The 12,448-nt window shown below is 48.4% G+C and overlaps 1 protein-coding gene, 1 long non-coding RNA gene and 2 other non-coding genes across 4 annotated transcripts; 3 read left to right on the top strand and 1 right to left on the bottom strand.

The window, feature by feature from the left end:
• Nucleotides 1–1,375: 1,375 nt before the first annotated feature.
• Nucleotides 1,376–7,044, bottom strand: LOC132652494 (uncharacterized). Its single transcript, XR_009590137.1, has 2 exons — nucleotides 6,628–7,044; nucleotides 1,376–1,979 (listed from the first exon to the last, which is right to left on the bottom strand). It is a non-coding gene; the product is annotated as an uncharacterized LOC132652494 (long non-coding RNA).
• Nucleotides 7,045–7,240: 196 nt separating this feature from the next.
• Nucleotides 7,241–11,416, top strand: LOC110558176 (small ribosomal subunit protein eS1). The gene is made up of 6 exons (XM_021652953.2): nucleotides 7,241–7,393; nucleotides 7,921–8,024; nucleotides 8,223–8,410; nucleotides 10,180–10,388; nucleotides 10,851–10,960; nucleotides 11,251–11,416. Exons 1-6 carry the CDS (start codon nucleotides 7,332–7,334, stop codon nucleotides 11,370–11,372), a joined length of 795 nt encoding a protein of 264 aa, XP_021508628.1. The 5' UTR covers nucleotides 7,241–7,331; the 3' UTR covers nucleotides 11,373–11,416.
• LOC132652569 (small nucleolar RNA SNORD73) lies at nucleotides 9,029–9,102 on the top strand. The gene has a single exon (XR_009590170.1). It is a non-coding gene; the product is annotated as a small nucleolar RNA SNORD73 (small nucleolar RNA).
• On the top strand, nucleotides 10,570–10,636 carry LOC132652570 (small nucleolar RNA SNORD73). The gene has a single exon (XR_009590171.1). It is a non-coding gene; the product is annotated as a small nucleolar RNA SNORD73 (small nucleolar RNA).
• Nucleotides 11,417–12,448: the final 1,032 nt, after the last annotated feature.

The raw sequence follows: 12,448 nt of genomic DNA, 5'->3' as shown, positions 1-12,448 counted from the left end.
CTCTAGTTTTTGCCAGTCTGTAATGACAGGAGATAAACAAGGTCTATGTAGTATAGCTGATAAAAAGCTTTGCCCATTCTGTAGGCTGCCACTTTGTGTGAGTGACAGTGTCATTTGCCATGTGGAAGCTTTTCAGCTTCATGAGAGACCCTGACTTTAAAAACAAATAACAAGGAAGCAAAACCAACACCCAGGATGATCAGTGCTAGAGCTGACTTCTTTCTTCACTGACTAGAACTAAATTTTTTATCAGGGGATATCTTATTTTTATTTGGGTAGTCAAAATTACAATCTTTAAAGGATTTATTTATCTATTTATTTATTTGATGTGTATGAGTGCTCTATCTGCATGTACACCTGCAGGCCAGAAGAGGACACCAGATCTCACTATAGATGGTTGTGATCCACCATATGGTTGGTGGGAATTGAACTCAGGACTTCTGGAAGAGCAGACAGTGCTCTTAACCTCTGAGCCATCTCTCCAGCCTGCAAATTATAAATTTCAAATGAAATGACATTACCAGGAAATGTCAGAGAAATGTGCCTGCTAGTGACGGGTGAAGGAAGCTTGTCTAGTTCAGGGCATTTTAAGCCATTTCCTGATGGCTGAAGTGTAATTCCTTTGTAGGAGTCAAGGCATGCTGAGGAAAAGCAGTGAGTGCGGGCAGCCAGGAGTATTTTCAGCTAAGCTCCTTAGTTGTGTTTCATTTGTGTGCCAGAGCTTGAACCCAGGGCTTTGTACATACTGTACAAGGAACTCTAGACCTCCCCAGTCCTGATTCTTCATTTCACTTTTTTTGTTGTTTGTTTTTAAAGTCAGGCTCTCTCATGACACTGAAAGCTTCCCTACGACAAATGACACCATGACTCAGGGAAAAGTGGCAGCCTACAAAATGGGGAAAGAGCTTTACCACTGATATCTCTGATAGAGGACAGGCAGGGTTCAGGAGAATGGCCCTGTAGGCTCATATATTTGCATACTTAGTCCCACAGTTGGTGAACTTTGTGAGAAGAATTAGAAGTCTTGTTGGAGTGGGTATGGCCTTGTTGGAGGAAGTGTGCATGGGGGCTTTGCCATTTTGAAAGCCCATGCCAGGCCTGCTATTGCTCTCTTTGCCTCCTGCCTACAGATCAGGATGTAGCTCTCAGCAACGCCAGCACCATGGCTCCTGCTGCCGTGCTCTCTGCCATGATAATGTGGACTAGCCTTTCGAGACTGTAATGAGCCTCCAGTTAAATATTTTCTTTTACAGGAGTTGTCTTGGTCATGGTAACTCTGCAATAAAATAGAGACTGAGACACAGGGTTAGAATCTAGAATACATAAAAACTAAAAACAAAACCCGAACATTAAGAAAACAAAGGACAGCCTGCCGTGGTGTCACCACATCTTTAATCCCAGCACTCGGGAGGCAGAGGCAGGTGGATTTCTGTGAGTTTGAGACCAGTCTGGTCTACAGAATGAGTCTGGAATAGCCAAAGCTACACAGAGAAACCCTGTCTTGAAAACCAAAAGAAAGAAAGAAAGAAAAAGAAAGAAAGAAAGAAAGAAAGAAAGAAAGAAAGAAATGACTCAAATAACAATAGAGTACAGAGTTTTCAAGAGTTGAAAGACAAAGGGCTGAGAAACACTTGAATAAACGTCCAACATTTTTAGTCATCAGGAAAATGCAAATTAAAACTCCTTTGAAATTTCATCTTACAGCAATCAGAATTGCTAATATCAATAAAATAAATGACAGCTCATGCTGGTGAGGATGCGTGGGGCTTATCCGTTGCTGGCGGGAACACGAACAGGTGTCGACACTATGTAAATCCGTGCGGCGGCTCCCCAGAAAGCTAGGAACCGACGTTCCACGAGATGCAGCTGTTAACTGTGTTCGTTGCTTCCTTGTTTGTAACAACCAGGAACCGGAAACAGCTCAGATGTGATGATTGGATGAATGGCTACTGAAAATGTGGGGCATCCACACAATTCAGCTGTTAAGGAAAAGAAAATGTGCAGGTGAATGGGTGGAGAGAGAAACAAAAATCTTCCTAAGTGGGATGACCCAGGCCAGCAAGGACAAATACTGTGTGCTCTCTCTTACATGAATGCTAGCTTTAAGCTTCAGAATAAGTGCTACAATCTGAGTGGCCCCGGCGTGCACTCAGGGAGTGAGTGGGGCTGGGGGGAGTCCCCCAAGGACAGAAAAACAGAATGTAGTAATATGGAGGGACGAAGGGGAGACAGAAAAGAGACTTAACTAAGGAAGACACGGGAGGGAAGGGTGAAGGAGGAGCAGAGGCCGTTTGGAAAAGCTTGTGGACCACTAGTGCACAAGCTCCCTAGGTACACACGCTTGTGAAGACATCTGAAGCCACCAAGTAAAACCTCCAGTGCCAGGAATAGGTTACATCTTGTTGAGTCATTGGCAAAGGGGGTTCCGTGAAAACCCCCAAACAACCCAGGCTGCGGCCAAGGCCATTGGCTGCTCTCTACAACCTGATGGCAAGACCCTGCTGAAGAGAAGGCTTCCTTAGATCACCAAGCATGGAGGGCAGGTGGTGCCCAGCGGTAGCTTTACCCCCCGCCCAGCACTGACGGTGCTGGCAGGTCCCTGCATGCTTCTGGAGAAAGGGGTGATCATCAGTGTCAGCTTGCTGGACACCTGCAGCCCGTGACGGTGACCTCCGTGCACAAGTGTTCCAGGAGTGACCAGCCACCTTTTGACTTAATGTCCGCTCTATGGGATGGAGCCCAGGCCTGACATTGCTAATGCAGCCAAGGGCCTGAGTCAGATAGGCCACAGGCTTAGGGGAACCCGAGTGTTTTTGCTCTGCTACAGGAACGTAGCAGTAAAATTACTCCCACGACATACCCACACACCCATAGATCCCTGTCCTCTCCACCGACATCAGAGAAGCTGCTTCCCAAAGGAAATGTGGATTCACAAGAGTCACAATTGTCAGTGCGCAGAGAACGAGAGACTTTGGAGCACCCAGTCCTAGATTCCTAACTGGGATAGTTCCATCCCCTGAAGGTCAGGGAACTATGTGAAAAGGACCAGAGATGTCGGGTGACCGTAAGGAAAGAGCCCGTTCCAGAGCCGACAGAACTGCCTCGTTATGAGAACTCAGGTATACACAGGAGCTGCGCAGGTTGAAGCCTGCAGAGTCCTGGCACTGAGGGGACCTGGACACAGACGGGGCCCGCCCAACCAAGAACCCATCACTGGGGACCAGCCACGCTCCAGGGCTCCCGTGCGCAAGGGTAGTTAGCCACACTAACTCACTGTTATTTTTGTGGACTTTTTGTTTCGTTTTGTTTTGTTTTGGCAATAGTCTTTTGCTTGTTTGTTTGATTTTCATTTTTTGTGGGTTTTTTAAAGATGGGTGAAAAAGAACATAAAGCTGGGTTGGGGGGAGACTAGAGGATGGGGGGTTCAGAGAGGGGAGACATGATCAAAATATGCGATATGGCTGGATAGCGGTGGTGACGCCTTTAATCCCGGCCCTCGGGGAGACAGCGGCAGGAGGAGCTCTGTGAGTTCCAGGTACCATCCTGGTCTACAAAGTGAGTCCAGGAGAGCCAAGGCTACACAGAGAAGCCCGTGTCCAAGGGAGAGAAAATAGAAGCCTGGAGAGTGGAGGCGGTGCTGTGGCTGTGAGGGTGTGCTGGGAATTAATGATTTCCATGCAGAGCCTACGCAGAGAAAAGCCCTCAGGGTGCACCCTCCAGTGTGCCTGCCAGGCAGGCCGTCACAGATGGGGGAGTTCAAGCACCTTTAACATGAGGGACTGAACAAAGATGGCCCCGTTAACACAGAAGAAAGTCATGATCCGCTTCCTTGCTGGGGGGGAAGCCCGTCCAGGTGACCGTATCTTGATGCTGTGTCTAGTGAGACTTCAGGTCCCAAGGACTTCTCACAGTGTTTGCTGAGATGTTAAACTACACAGGAGAGTTATGAAGGTCGGCACCGTCCGGCAGGGCTCAAGAGGGGGAGCCGGAAGGAGTGAGGCATCCATTCACAGAGAGGGGTGGACGGCTGGGAGAAGAGCTCCCACTGAGCCAGTCTCAGCTACACGACTTCACACACGCCCTTAACGACAGAGTCAAAAGACAAAAGACAGAGGAACCTCACGTTCCAGCGAGACGCCAGAAGAGCATGACTGGAATCCTAGATTCTTGGGAAGTTAGGTGGGAGGGTCCTCTCAGACAGGATCTGGGGAGAAGCCAATATAGAGAGAGACTCCATCTCAAGACAGCAACAGTAACAACAATTCCAGCCAAACACTCCTTGTTACTGCTTTGTGTGTTTCTATCAACACACGCGTACACACGCACATGCACACACAGACACACATTTCATTTGTGGTGCTGAAGAATGGACAGGTACCTTGTTCATGCTAGATTTCGCCGCCATTGAGCATCACCTCTAGCCCTAAGTGTTTGGAGGCAGAGAATCTGATCTCGGCATTCTGGAGGCTGGGTATCATCGGCCCTGGCTCCAGGATTTCCTTTAATGCTTCTGATGTGCCCTCAGCTACACAGCTTTTGCCTTCCTTGTATTTAGGCTCAGACATCTGGGTATATGTTGTCTTTATAATCAGACTAGAAATGGGATATTTTTGTCATTTCCCAAATACAGGGTAATATGACAGTAGCCCTCCTCTCAAACCAGAGTCAATATGTTCTTTTTTCAAAGAGTTTCCATGTGTGCATTTAGGTTGGTGGTTCAGTCTCTGTGAGCCCCACAGGCCCCCGTTAGCTGACTTTTGGTCTTCCTCTGGAGCTCTTGTCCCCTTTGGGTCCCTCTGTCCTTCCCCCAACTCTTCCACAAGACTCCCACATCTGCAGCTGATTCTGGCTGCGGGTCGCAGCTCTGTTTTGATCTGATGGCCAGCTTCAGCTTCACATGAGTCCCTTAGCAACTGGGTAGAGGCTGGCACATGGACACAGCTGCCTGCTATCAGATTACTGCCCCCAACTGGGGCAGTCCTCTTAGTGAAAGAGGACACATTTAGTCCTGACGCGGGATGGCAGGAGGCGGGACACACACACACACACACACACACACACACACACACACACCCTTCTCTGAAAAGAAGGGAAATGAGTAGTGGGGGAAGATGGTGGGAGGGTGGGAGAGTCGGAAGGGGGCTGAAATCAGTATGCAAAGTGAATAAATAACTAGATTTTAAAATAAAGTATGCTGTGAAAAAAAAAGTATTTCCTCTTGAATCATAATTAGACTTTATATTTGAAGAAAAGAAAACTGTTATATCTATTATTAAAAGCAACATGCAACCGATCTTCTATGCAAGAGGTTTATTAGATGGGTATGGAGGGAAGGGGGAGCAGGACATGATGGGAGAGAGAAAAGGGAAGGGGGCGGAGAGGGAGAGGAGAAAGAGAGGGAGAGGGAGAGGGAGAGAGACCACGTGTCAGGGTGCCCCTTTAAGACCATGTGCCCCTTTAAGGGGCAAGGTAACCACGCCTTCCAGGTGTGGCCACCTGGCCAGCGACACATGATTTATAAATTGCTAGGTAACCCAGGAGCAGGTTGTGTTGCAAAATACTAACAAAAACGATTTTAAAACGTCTTGGGAGCCTGGTGAATAGGGAGTTGGTTTCTGGCTTGGTCACCTTTGTTTTGGTTTTGGCTTTGGCAGAGAGGAAGTTAAAGAAGGGGACTCACTAAGCTGCTGAGCTGTCGGAATAGCAAACCTCACAGCCAGGTTTATAAGGCTACACTCCTGAGGGAGCTGGTGACACCTCACAGGTTGTGCTTTGCTAAGCTGGACGAGGCCCCGTGTCAGCAACCCCAGCCCTCAGGAGGCTGTGGCCTGAGGAGCGTGCCTTTGACGTCAGACCAAATGACTCGGCAAGGCTCTTGTCTTGAAACAAAACAAAATGAAGAAACACATAAAAATGGGAGAGGCTGGAGAGACTCAGCGGGTAGAGGCACTGTCTGCTCTCCAGAGGCCCTGGCTCAGTTCCCAGCTCACAGTTGTCTGTACCTCCCAAGGGATCTGGCACCTTCACACGGACATACATGCAGGCAAAACACCAGTACCCATGAAGTAGAAAGAAATCGTATTTTAAAATGCGGTGTTACATTAAGAAAATTGGTGGGCAGTTAGGTGCTGAAGGCCACTGTGCCTTTCTGGAGTGCTGGGGATGGAGTCCAGGGCCTCAGGCACGCGGAGGCTTTATCTCTAAGCACACTAGTCCCCACCCACTAAAACCCCCCAAGAGTTCCCCTCTGCTGCCTGGCTCAGCCGCTGGCAGCTGCAGAGGCCTGGCCTGAGTCCGGCCTTACCCACGTGGGGAAGAGGAGCACCAACTCCTGAGCGGGAGTACTCTGACCTCCACACACAGGCCGGGGGTGGGGGGGAGGCACGGGCACAACCACACTCAAACAAAGACACAGTTACAGATGTGTAGGCCTCATACTGGAAGTGGCCACACTGGGCAGGAGCCGGTGCTAGCAACGCCTTTGTTTGTGTGGGTAAGAAATGTATGGAGCCGGCGTGGTGGCGCACGCCTGTAATCCCAGCTCTCGGGAGGCAGAGGCAGGCGGAGCTCTGGGAGTTCGGGGCCAGCCTGGTCTCGCTAGGGGGGTCAGGCTGGTTTGGAACTCACCGTACTGTCCCCCCTCTTGCTCTCCTCCTGCTTCCGGAGCTCTGCGCTTGCAGACACGTGTTAGCACTCGTGGCTGAGCCTCCCTCTTCACGAACGTTCAGAAAGCAGCCCCAGCTGACACCCGTCAGCGCCGGAGCAGCACGCCCAGAGCCAGCCACGAAGCACACCGCATCGTTATTCCCGTTTTACACCTGAGGGGGCTGAAGGCTAAGTACTGTGCAAACCGCCACCTGAACACGGATTTGCTGTCTCTGATTCCAGAGGCCTGGGGAAGAAACACATCCTGCAAATGAGAACCTGAGAGCCTCGTTCGGAGACTCCCCACCCTCAGGGCCACGGAAACCGCAAGCACCAGATGTGAGCATCCCTGTCAGGTCCCGGCCGCGGCGCAGGCACCCAGCCAACCCGCGGCCCGCTGCGTGGCCTCCCGACACACGAGGGCGCTGCCGCCCGCCCGCGGCCCGCTGCACGGCCTCCCGACACACGAGGGCGCTGCCGCCCGCCCGCGGCCCGCTGCGCGGCCTCCCGACACACGAGGGCGCTGTGGAAGCATGCGGCTGGGCGCCAGCCCCTCCGTAGTCTCGCGAGACCATTAGAGCCGGAAGGGCGGAGGAGCAAAGGTCACGTAGTAGCGTTCCCCGCCCCGTTTGCGTAAGTTCTCGCGCGAGGTGTACTTCCGCCCTTTTGGCTCTCTGAGCAGCACCATGGCGGTCGGCAAGAACAAGCGCCTGACGAAAGGCGGCAAGAAGGGAGCCAAGAAGAAAGTGTAAGTGATGCATCTTGCGGACCCGGGCCTCTGGGTCCCGCAGGACTCGGTGGGCGGACTCTGCCGTGCAGTGTGCGGCGGATGGCCAGGATGCGGGGCGGATTGCCCGGTGCGCCCTGGGCGGCCGCCGCTGCCCGGCCCGGCCGCTGGTCGCGCGCCGCGTGGGAGCCCGCCTTCCGTCGCGCGTGCCGTGGGCTCGCGGTCACCGCGCTTGTGCGGGACCCCGCGGCGCCCCTGTGCCGGGCCTCGTGGAGCCTGGCAAGTCGGTGACGCTTGCTTAGCAGCCCGTGACTCCTCGGGACTGCGTCAGGGAGCAGCGGGGAAGGAATGGCTTCCGTCTCCCGGCTTGTCCGTTGGCAGCCGAGCCGGCCCTGCAAGTCCACGGCGGGGTCGTCATTCCGAGTTAGTGCAAGCCAGCTGAAGAGTAGTCTGCCGGCAGCAGCAGTGAGGATCGTGGGAGTTTGAAAGCTGGCCGTGGTAATCTCACGCTTGGCACAGAACGTTGAGGCTGTTTTTCTCAACTCCAGGGTCGATCCATTTTCTAAGAAAGACTGGTACGATGTGAAAGCCCCGGCTATGTTCAATATTAGGAACATTGGGAAAACACTAGTCACGAGGACTCAAGGAACCAGTGAGTACCGCGTCCCGCGTTCTCTACCTCGGGTGTTGAACATGTATTTACACATCCTGATGAACCGTTTGTCCTGTGATGGGGGCCTTGCGGAAATGTCGGCCCAGCCGTTGCAGGCTTGGCATTCGGGGCGCTTGTTTGGTACATTTGTGGCGGCAAGACACGGGTGAGGTGACGGGGTCTGTGGTTCTTTCCTAGAAATCGCCTCTGATGGCCTCAAGGGTCGTGTGTTTGAAGTGAGCCTTGCCGATCTCCAGAATGATGAAGTCGCATTTAGAAAATTCAAGCTAATTACTGAGGATGTTCAGGGCAAAAACTGTCTGACCAACTTCCACGGCATGGATCTTACCCGGGACAAGATGTGTTCCATGGTCAAAAAGTGGCAGGTGAGCCCCAAAACCATGGTGATGGTGCATGGGCAAGGGCATCTTGGTGGTGGCCAGGTCAGAACATCAGAACAGGAATGGAGTTAGATTTCATCTTGAACTGGTGGGCCTTTTTTTTTTTTTTTTTTATCACTGGGTTCTCCTGAGTTTTGACATCAGTGACATAAACTATTAAATTGTGTTCAAGTTCCTGCTTTTATTTTGTGCTAGCAGAACCCCGGGCTTTCCACATGTTAGGCATTCACTCCAAACATTGAGCCAAGTATTTGTTTGTTAACCTCACATAGGTGAGGCGGGCAGCTTTGCCAGGTTAGAGACTGTTTTAGGGCTGCCATCTTTACAGAATTTGTGGGGAAAAGGCCGCTCTAGCTAACTTGATTGTCTGACAGCGCACAGGCCTCTGGTGTGGGGCTAAAATCATAGCTGCTTCACCATTTGTTTTCTCTATGGAAAGTAGTAAGCTTGCGTTGGATTTTGGTTTCGTTTGTAAAATCAGCTCATTGAGTTGTGAAGTAACAGATAAATGGGCTTAGCAGTGACTAAGGCAGAAAACAGTAACCCATGTTTCAGGAAACAGCTGTTATGTGTCCAGGTAACAGTGTTGGCATGGTATATGGGAATGAATGATGACAAAGTGTTTCGGTCCCAGATGAGAACATACTGATTTTGCCGTTACATTTATTTCTGACATTCCCTTATACTTTATGCAATTTTGAAAATAAGTTGTTTAAAAAATAGATAACTTTTGTTTGTAGTGAAATGTCAAGATTTTATTTTTTGAGACTGTCTCCCTATGCCGCCCAGGTTGGCCTCAAACTCAGATCTACCTGCCTCTGCCTCCTGAGTGCTAGGATTGAAGGTGTGTGCCACCACTCATGACAAATAATAGCTGTATTTTAAAACTCAAGGTATGTAGTTTATGAATTCAAAGATTTAAATTATTTTGCAACTAAAAATGGTCTTTTAAAAGGTAATAATATGGTTCAGTTACAGGTTTTATTTAGATTTTACCTTAGGAATTATGTGTTTTAATTTTTAGCATGATTTAAGTTTGTAGTAAAAGGGATTGAATATAATATAGCAGAGCATTTTACTTTGCTTTCTTGGAGAAAGAATTTCTAACTGTTGTGATCTGGTGCTTTCTGTGCAGACCAAGCTGGCCTTGAGCTTGTGATCTGTCTGTGTATCCTGAGTGCAGGCATATCTGGCCTACTTTGTCTTTGGTTTTTTGGTGTCTTGAGATAGGGTCTCACTGTGTATCCTTGACTAGCATGGAACTTGCTGTATAGACCAGGTTGGTCTCAAATTCTTAGAGAGCCAACCTTATCTACCTCCTTAGAGTGCTGGAATTAGAGCACACACCTTTTTCTTTTTAAAAGATGAAAACAAACTTACAATCCATCCTGTCTACACTGCCTTATAGCATAACTTTCAAAGCTGTTCTGTTTGGGGGGTATTGATGCAGAAATAAAGGGCCTGGGTTCAGGTGATGACAGTGATGGTTTAGAGGTTAAGAGTGATTTTGGGTTCTTTGAATTTCACTTAAGGTAGCTGTGCAGACTGGATATTTATAGTTTATGTCATAATGGGTTGACGTTCAAGCTTTTAGCACTTAACATTGAAGCTGTTAAAAACTGTTGCGAAGGCTGCTAGAGGTGGTGTGCACAGACAGGAGGACTGAGTTCAAGGCTGCGTAGTGAGACCCTGTCTCAGCAAGCAACACACCCCAAAGCAAACTGTTAGTGCTGACAGTATCCTTTTCTCCCTAGACCATGATTGAAGCGCATGTCGATGTCAAGACGACTGATGGTTACTTGCTCCGTCTTTTTTGTGTTGGTTTCACTAAAAAACGCAACAACCAAATACGCAAGACATCCTATGCGCAGCACCAGCAGGTCCGCCAGATCCGGAAGAAAATGATGGAAATCATGACCCGAGAAGTGCAGACAAATGATCTGAAAGAAGTGGTTAATAAGTTGTACGTTTTTTTTTTTTTTTTCTTTAAAAACCATCCTGAATGCCTGTTGAGACATCCTTCTGTAGAAGACATGAGTCAAGGTGGAGTTGGACCTTAATTTAAATTAGTTTTTAATTAGCCTCAAAAGCTACCTTACAGGGGATAGCCATACACGCCTTAGTAACAGAATTCTCTGTGTGGGAACGTGTGATGAGAAAATGTTTCGGTCCCAGTTGATGTCCACTGATAATGCACATTTTTCTGATGTTCCCATGCACAATACAGATGGCTAAGAGGGAATTATGCAAAAAGTGTAAGACCTAGATAGTAATTTTCTTAGGTATTAACCATCTTTAATTAGGATGCCTGTGTTGCAAATTAGATATTTTCTAAGGTTTTTTTTTTTTTTTTAAATTTAAAGAAAGTTGCTTCTTGTGAGAAGCAAGACTTCAGTGTGTTTTTAAAAGTCTGCTTGTCTTGCAGAATTCCAGACAGCATCGGGAAAGACATAGAAAAGGCTTGCCAGTCCATTTATCCTCTTCATGATGTCTTCGTGAGGAAAGTAAAAATGCTGAAGAAGCCCAAGTTTGAATGTAAGTGAAATCATGATTCATGAGATAAAAGTTTCTGGTTGGTTTATGTGCATGGTTTATTTGCCTGCTCTGTGTACACCATGTGGGTTCCTGGGGACTTTGGACTTTGTTCAGAAAAGGGCTTTGGAGCCACCTGTGGATGCTGGGAACTGAACCCAGTGCCTCTTAGCCACTCCTCAGCCCTCTGCATGTAGGCTTTTAAGGGTAAAATAATGGCCTGTTTGCTTCCATCTATGTAGTAGAGACCATCTTAAGTAATGATACTTAACACGATTTTTTTTGTTTTTAAGTGGGAAAACTGATGGAGCTCCATGGAGAAGGTGGCAGTTCTGGGAAAGCGACTGGTGACGAGACGGGTGCTAAAGTTGAACGAGCTGATGGATATGAACCACCAGTCCAAGAATCTGTTTAAAAGCCAGATTTTTAATCGTGACAAATAAAAGGTTCTATTTGTGATGATGGTTTGCTTCTGGACATTGATTGCTTTAAAAATGGGACTTTGGTGATTCGGTGTGACCTGCTGAACTTGTGATCTTTTGTGTGGGTTTTATCCATTAAATTAGAAGGTGGTATGCATTTTCCTGAGCTAAATAAGTGAGACGTGGTCTTACTGCGTAGCTCTGTCCGGCCTCCAATGGGGGATTTGGATGTGTCTGATTTAAAGGCACATGCCACCACACCCTGTAAATAAATTGAAACCAGTATATTCCAGGGTTTTAGGTTTTCCTCCTTTTAAATAAAGGCTTGTGTAGCTAGGATTTTGTAGCATGGCACTATTACTCCTTAGCATTTGCTGGGTTGTGCCTTGCAGGACGTCACATGACAAGCTGGAGACTTTGCTTAACTTTGTGGACAATTTTTAAGCCAGTTGGCCTGTTTGTTCGGGTCTGTCCTTAGGTTTTGGTCGGAGTAGTGGCTGAGACCAGTTTGCATAGTCAAGTTCTCAGGCTGATGTCCAGAGCAGCGGTCTCAATCTGTGAGTGATGATCACTGGAAAACATTTCCAGTGGTCTCGGGAATGAAGTAGCTACAGTTGGAAGTGTCTGTCCTCTGAGCATTTTATATTTGACATCCTGAAATGGTTTTTGTTTTCAGTATTAACAGGTGCCTTGGACATGGTAGGAAGCAAACTCACAACTACCTTTCCAGCCTTAAAAGTGTTGAGACCAGGTCTTGGGGGTATGTAGCTCAGGCAAACCTACTGATGTCTCGGTAAAGAACACATAGTTCCTGCTGCTCCTTTGTTGGCTGAGTCACAAATAACCATTGTCCTTCTTCCTGGGGCAGCTACCAGGAACTGAATTTGTATAAAAGAAGGTTTTCCTGTTATGGTACTGTTCGGTGAGGTTTAGGCCTGCCTATAGGGCAGCTTGAAAGTCTTACGGTTTCACCTTCGTCTCAGGAAAAGCTTGTAATCAAGACGCAAACCTGAAAGCTTCCACTACCCTCAGTGTGGACCGAGCTGCCCTAAGGAGACTAATTTAGGAT

This window comes from Meriones unguiculatus, chromosome 2 (assembly GCF_030254825.1).
Source record: "Meriones unguiculatus strain TT.TT164.6M chromosome 2, Bangor_MerUng_6.1, whole genome shotgun sequence".
In the NCBI taxonomy this organism is placed as follows: Eukaryota; Metazoa; Chordata; class Mammalia; order Rodentia; family Muridae; genus Meriones; species Meriones unguiculatus.
Note: the sequence above shows the minus strand (reverse complement) of the source record. Positions and strands in the feature narration are given on the sequence as shown.

Bases quoted from the DNA above. Each gene is read 5' to 3' on its own strand.
- LOC110558176 (XM_021652953.2), top strand. From the start codon at position 7,332: ATGGCGGTCGGCAAGAACAAGCGCCTGACGAAAGGCGGCAAGAAGGGA. The intron at 8,411-10,179 runs GTGAGCCCCAAA...TTTTCTCCCTAG, and splicing joins CCATGGTCAAAAAGTGGCAG to ACCATGATTGAAGCGCATGT. The intron at 10,389-10,850 runs GTACGTTTTTTT...CTTGTCTTGCAG, and splicing joins AAAGAAGTGGTTAATAAGTT to AATTCCAGACAGCATCGGGA.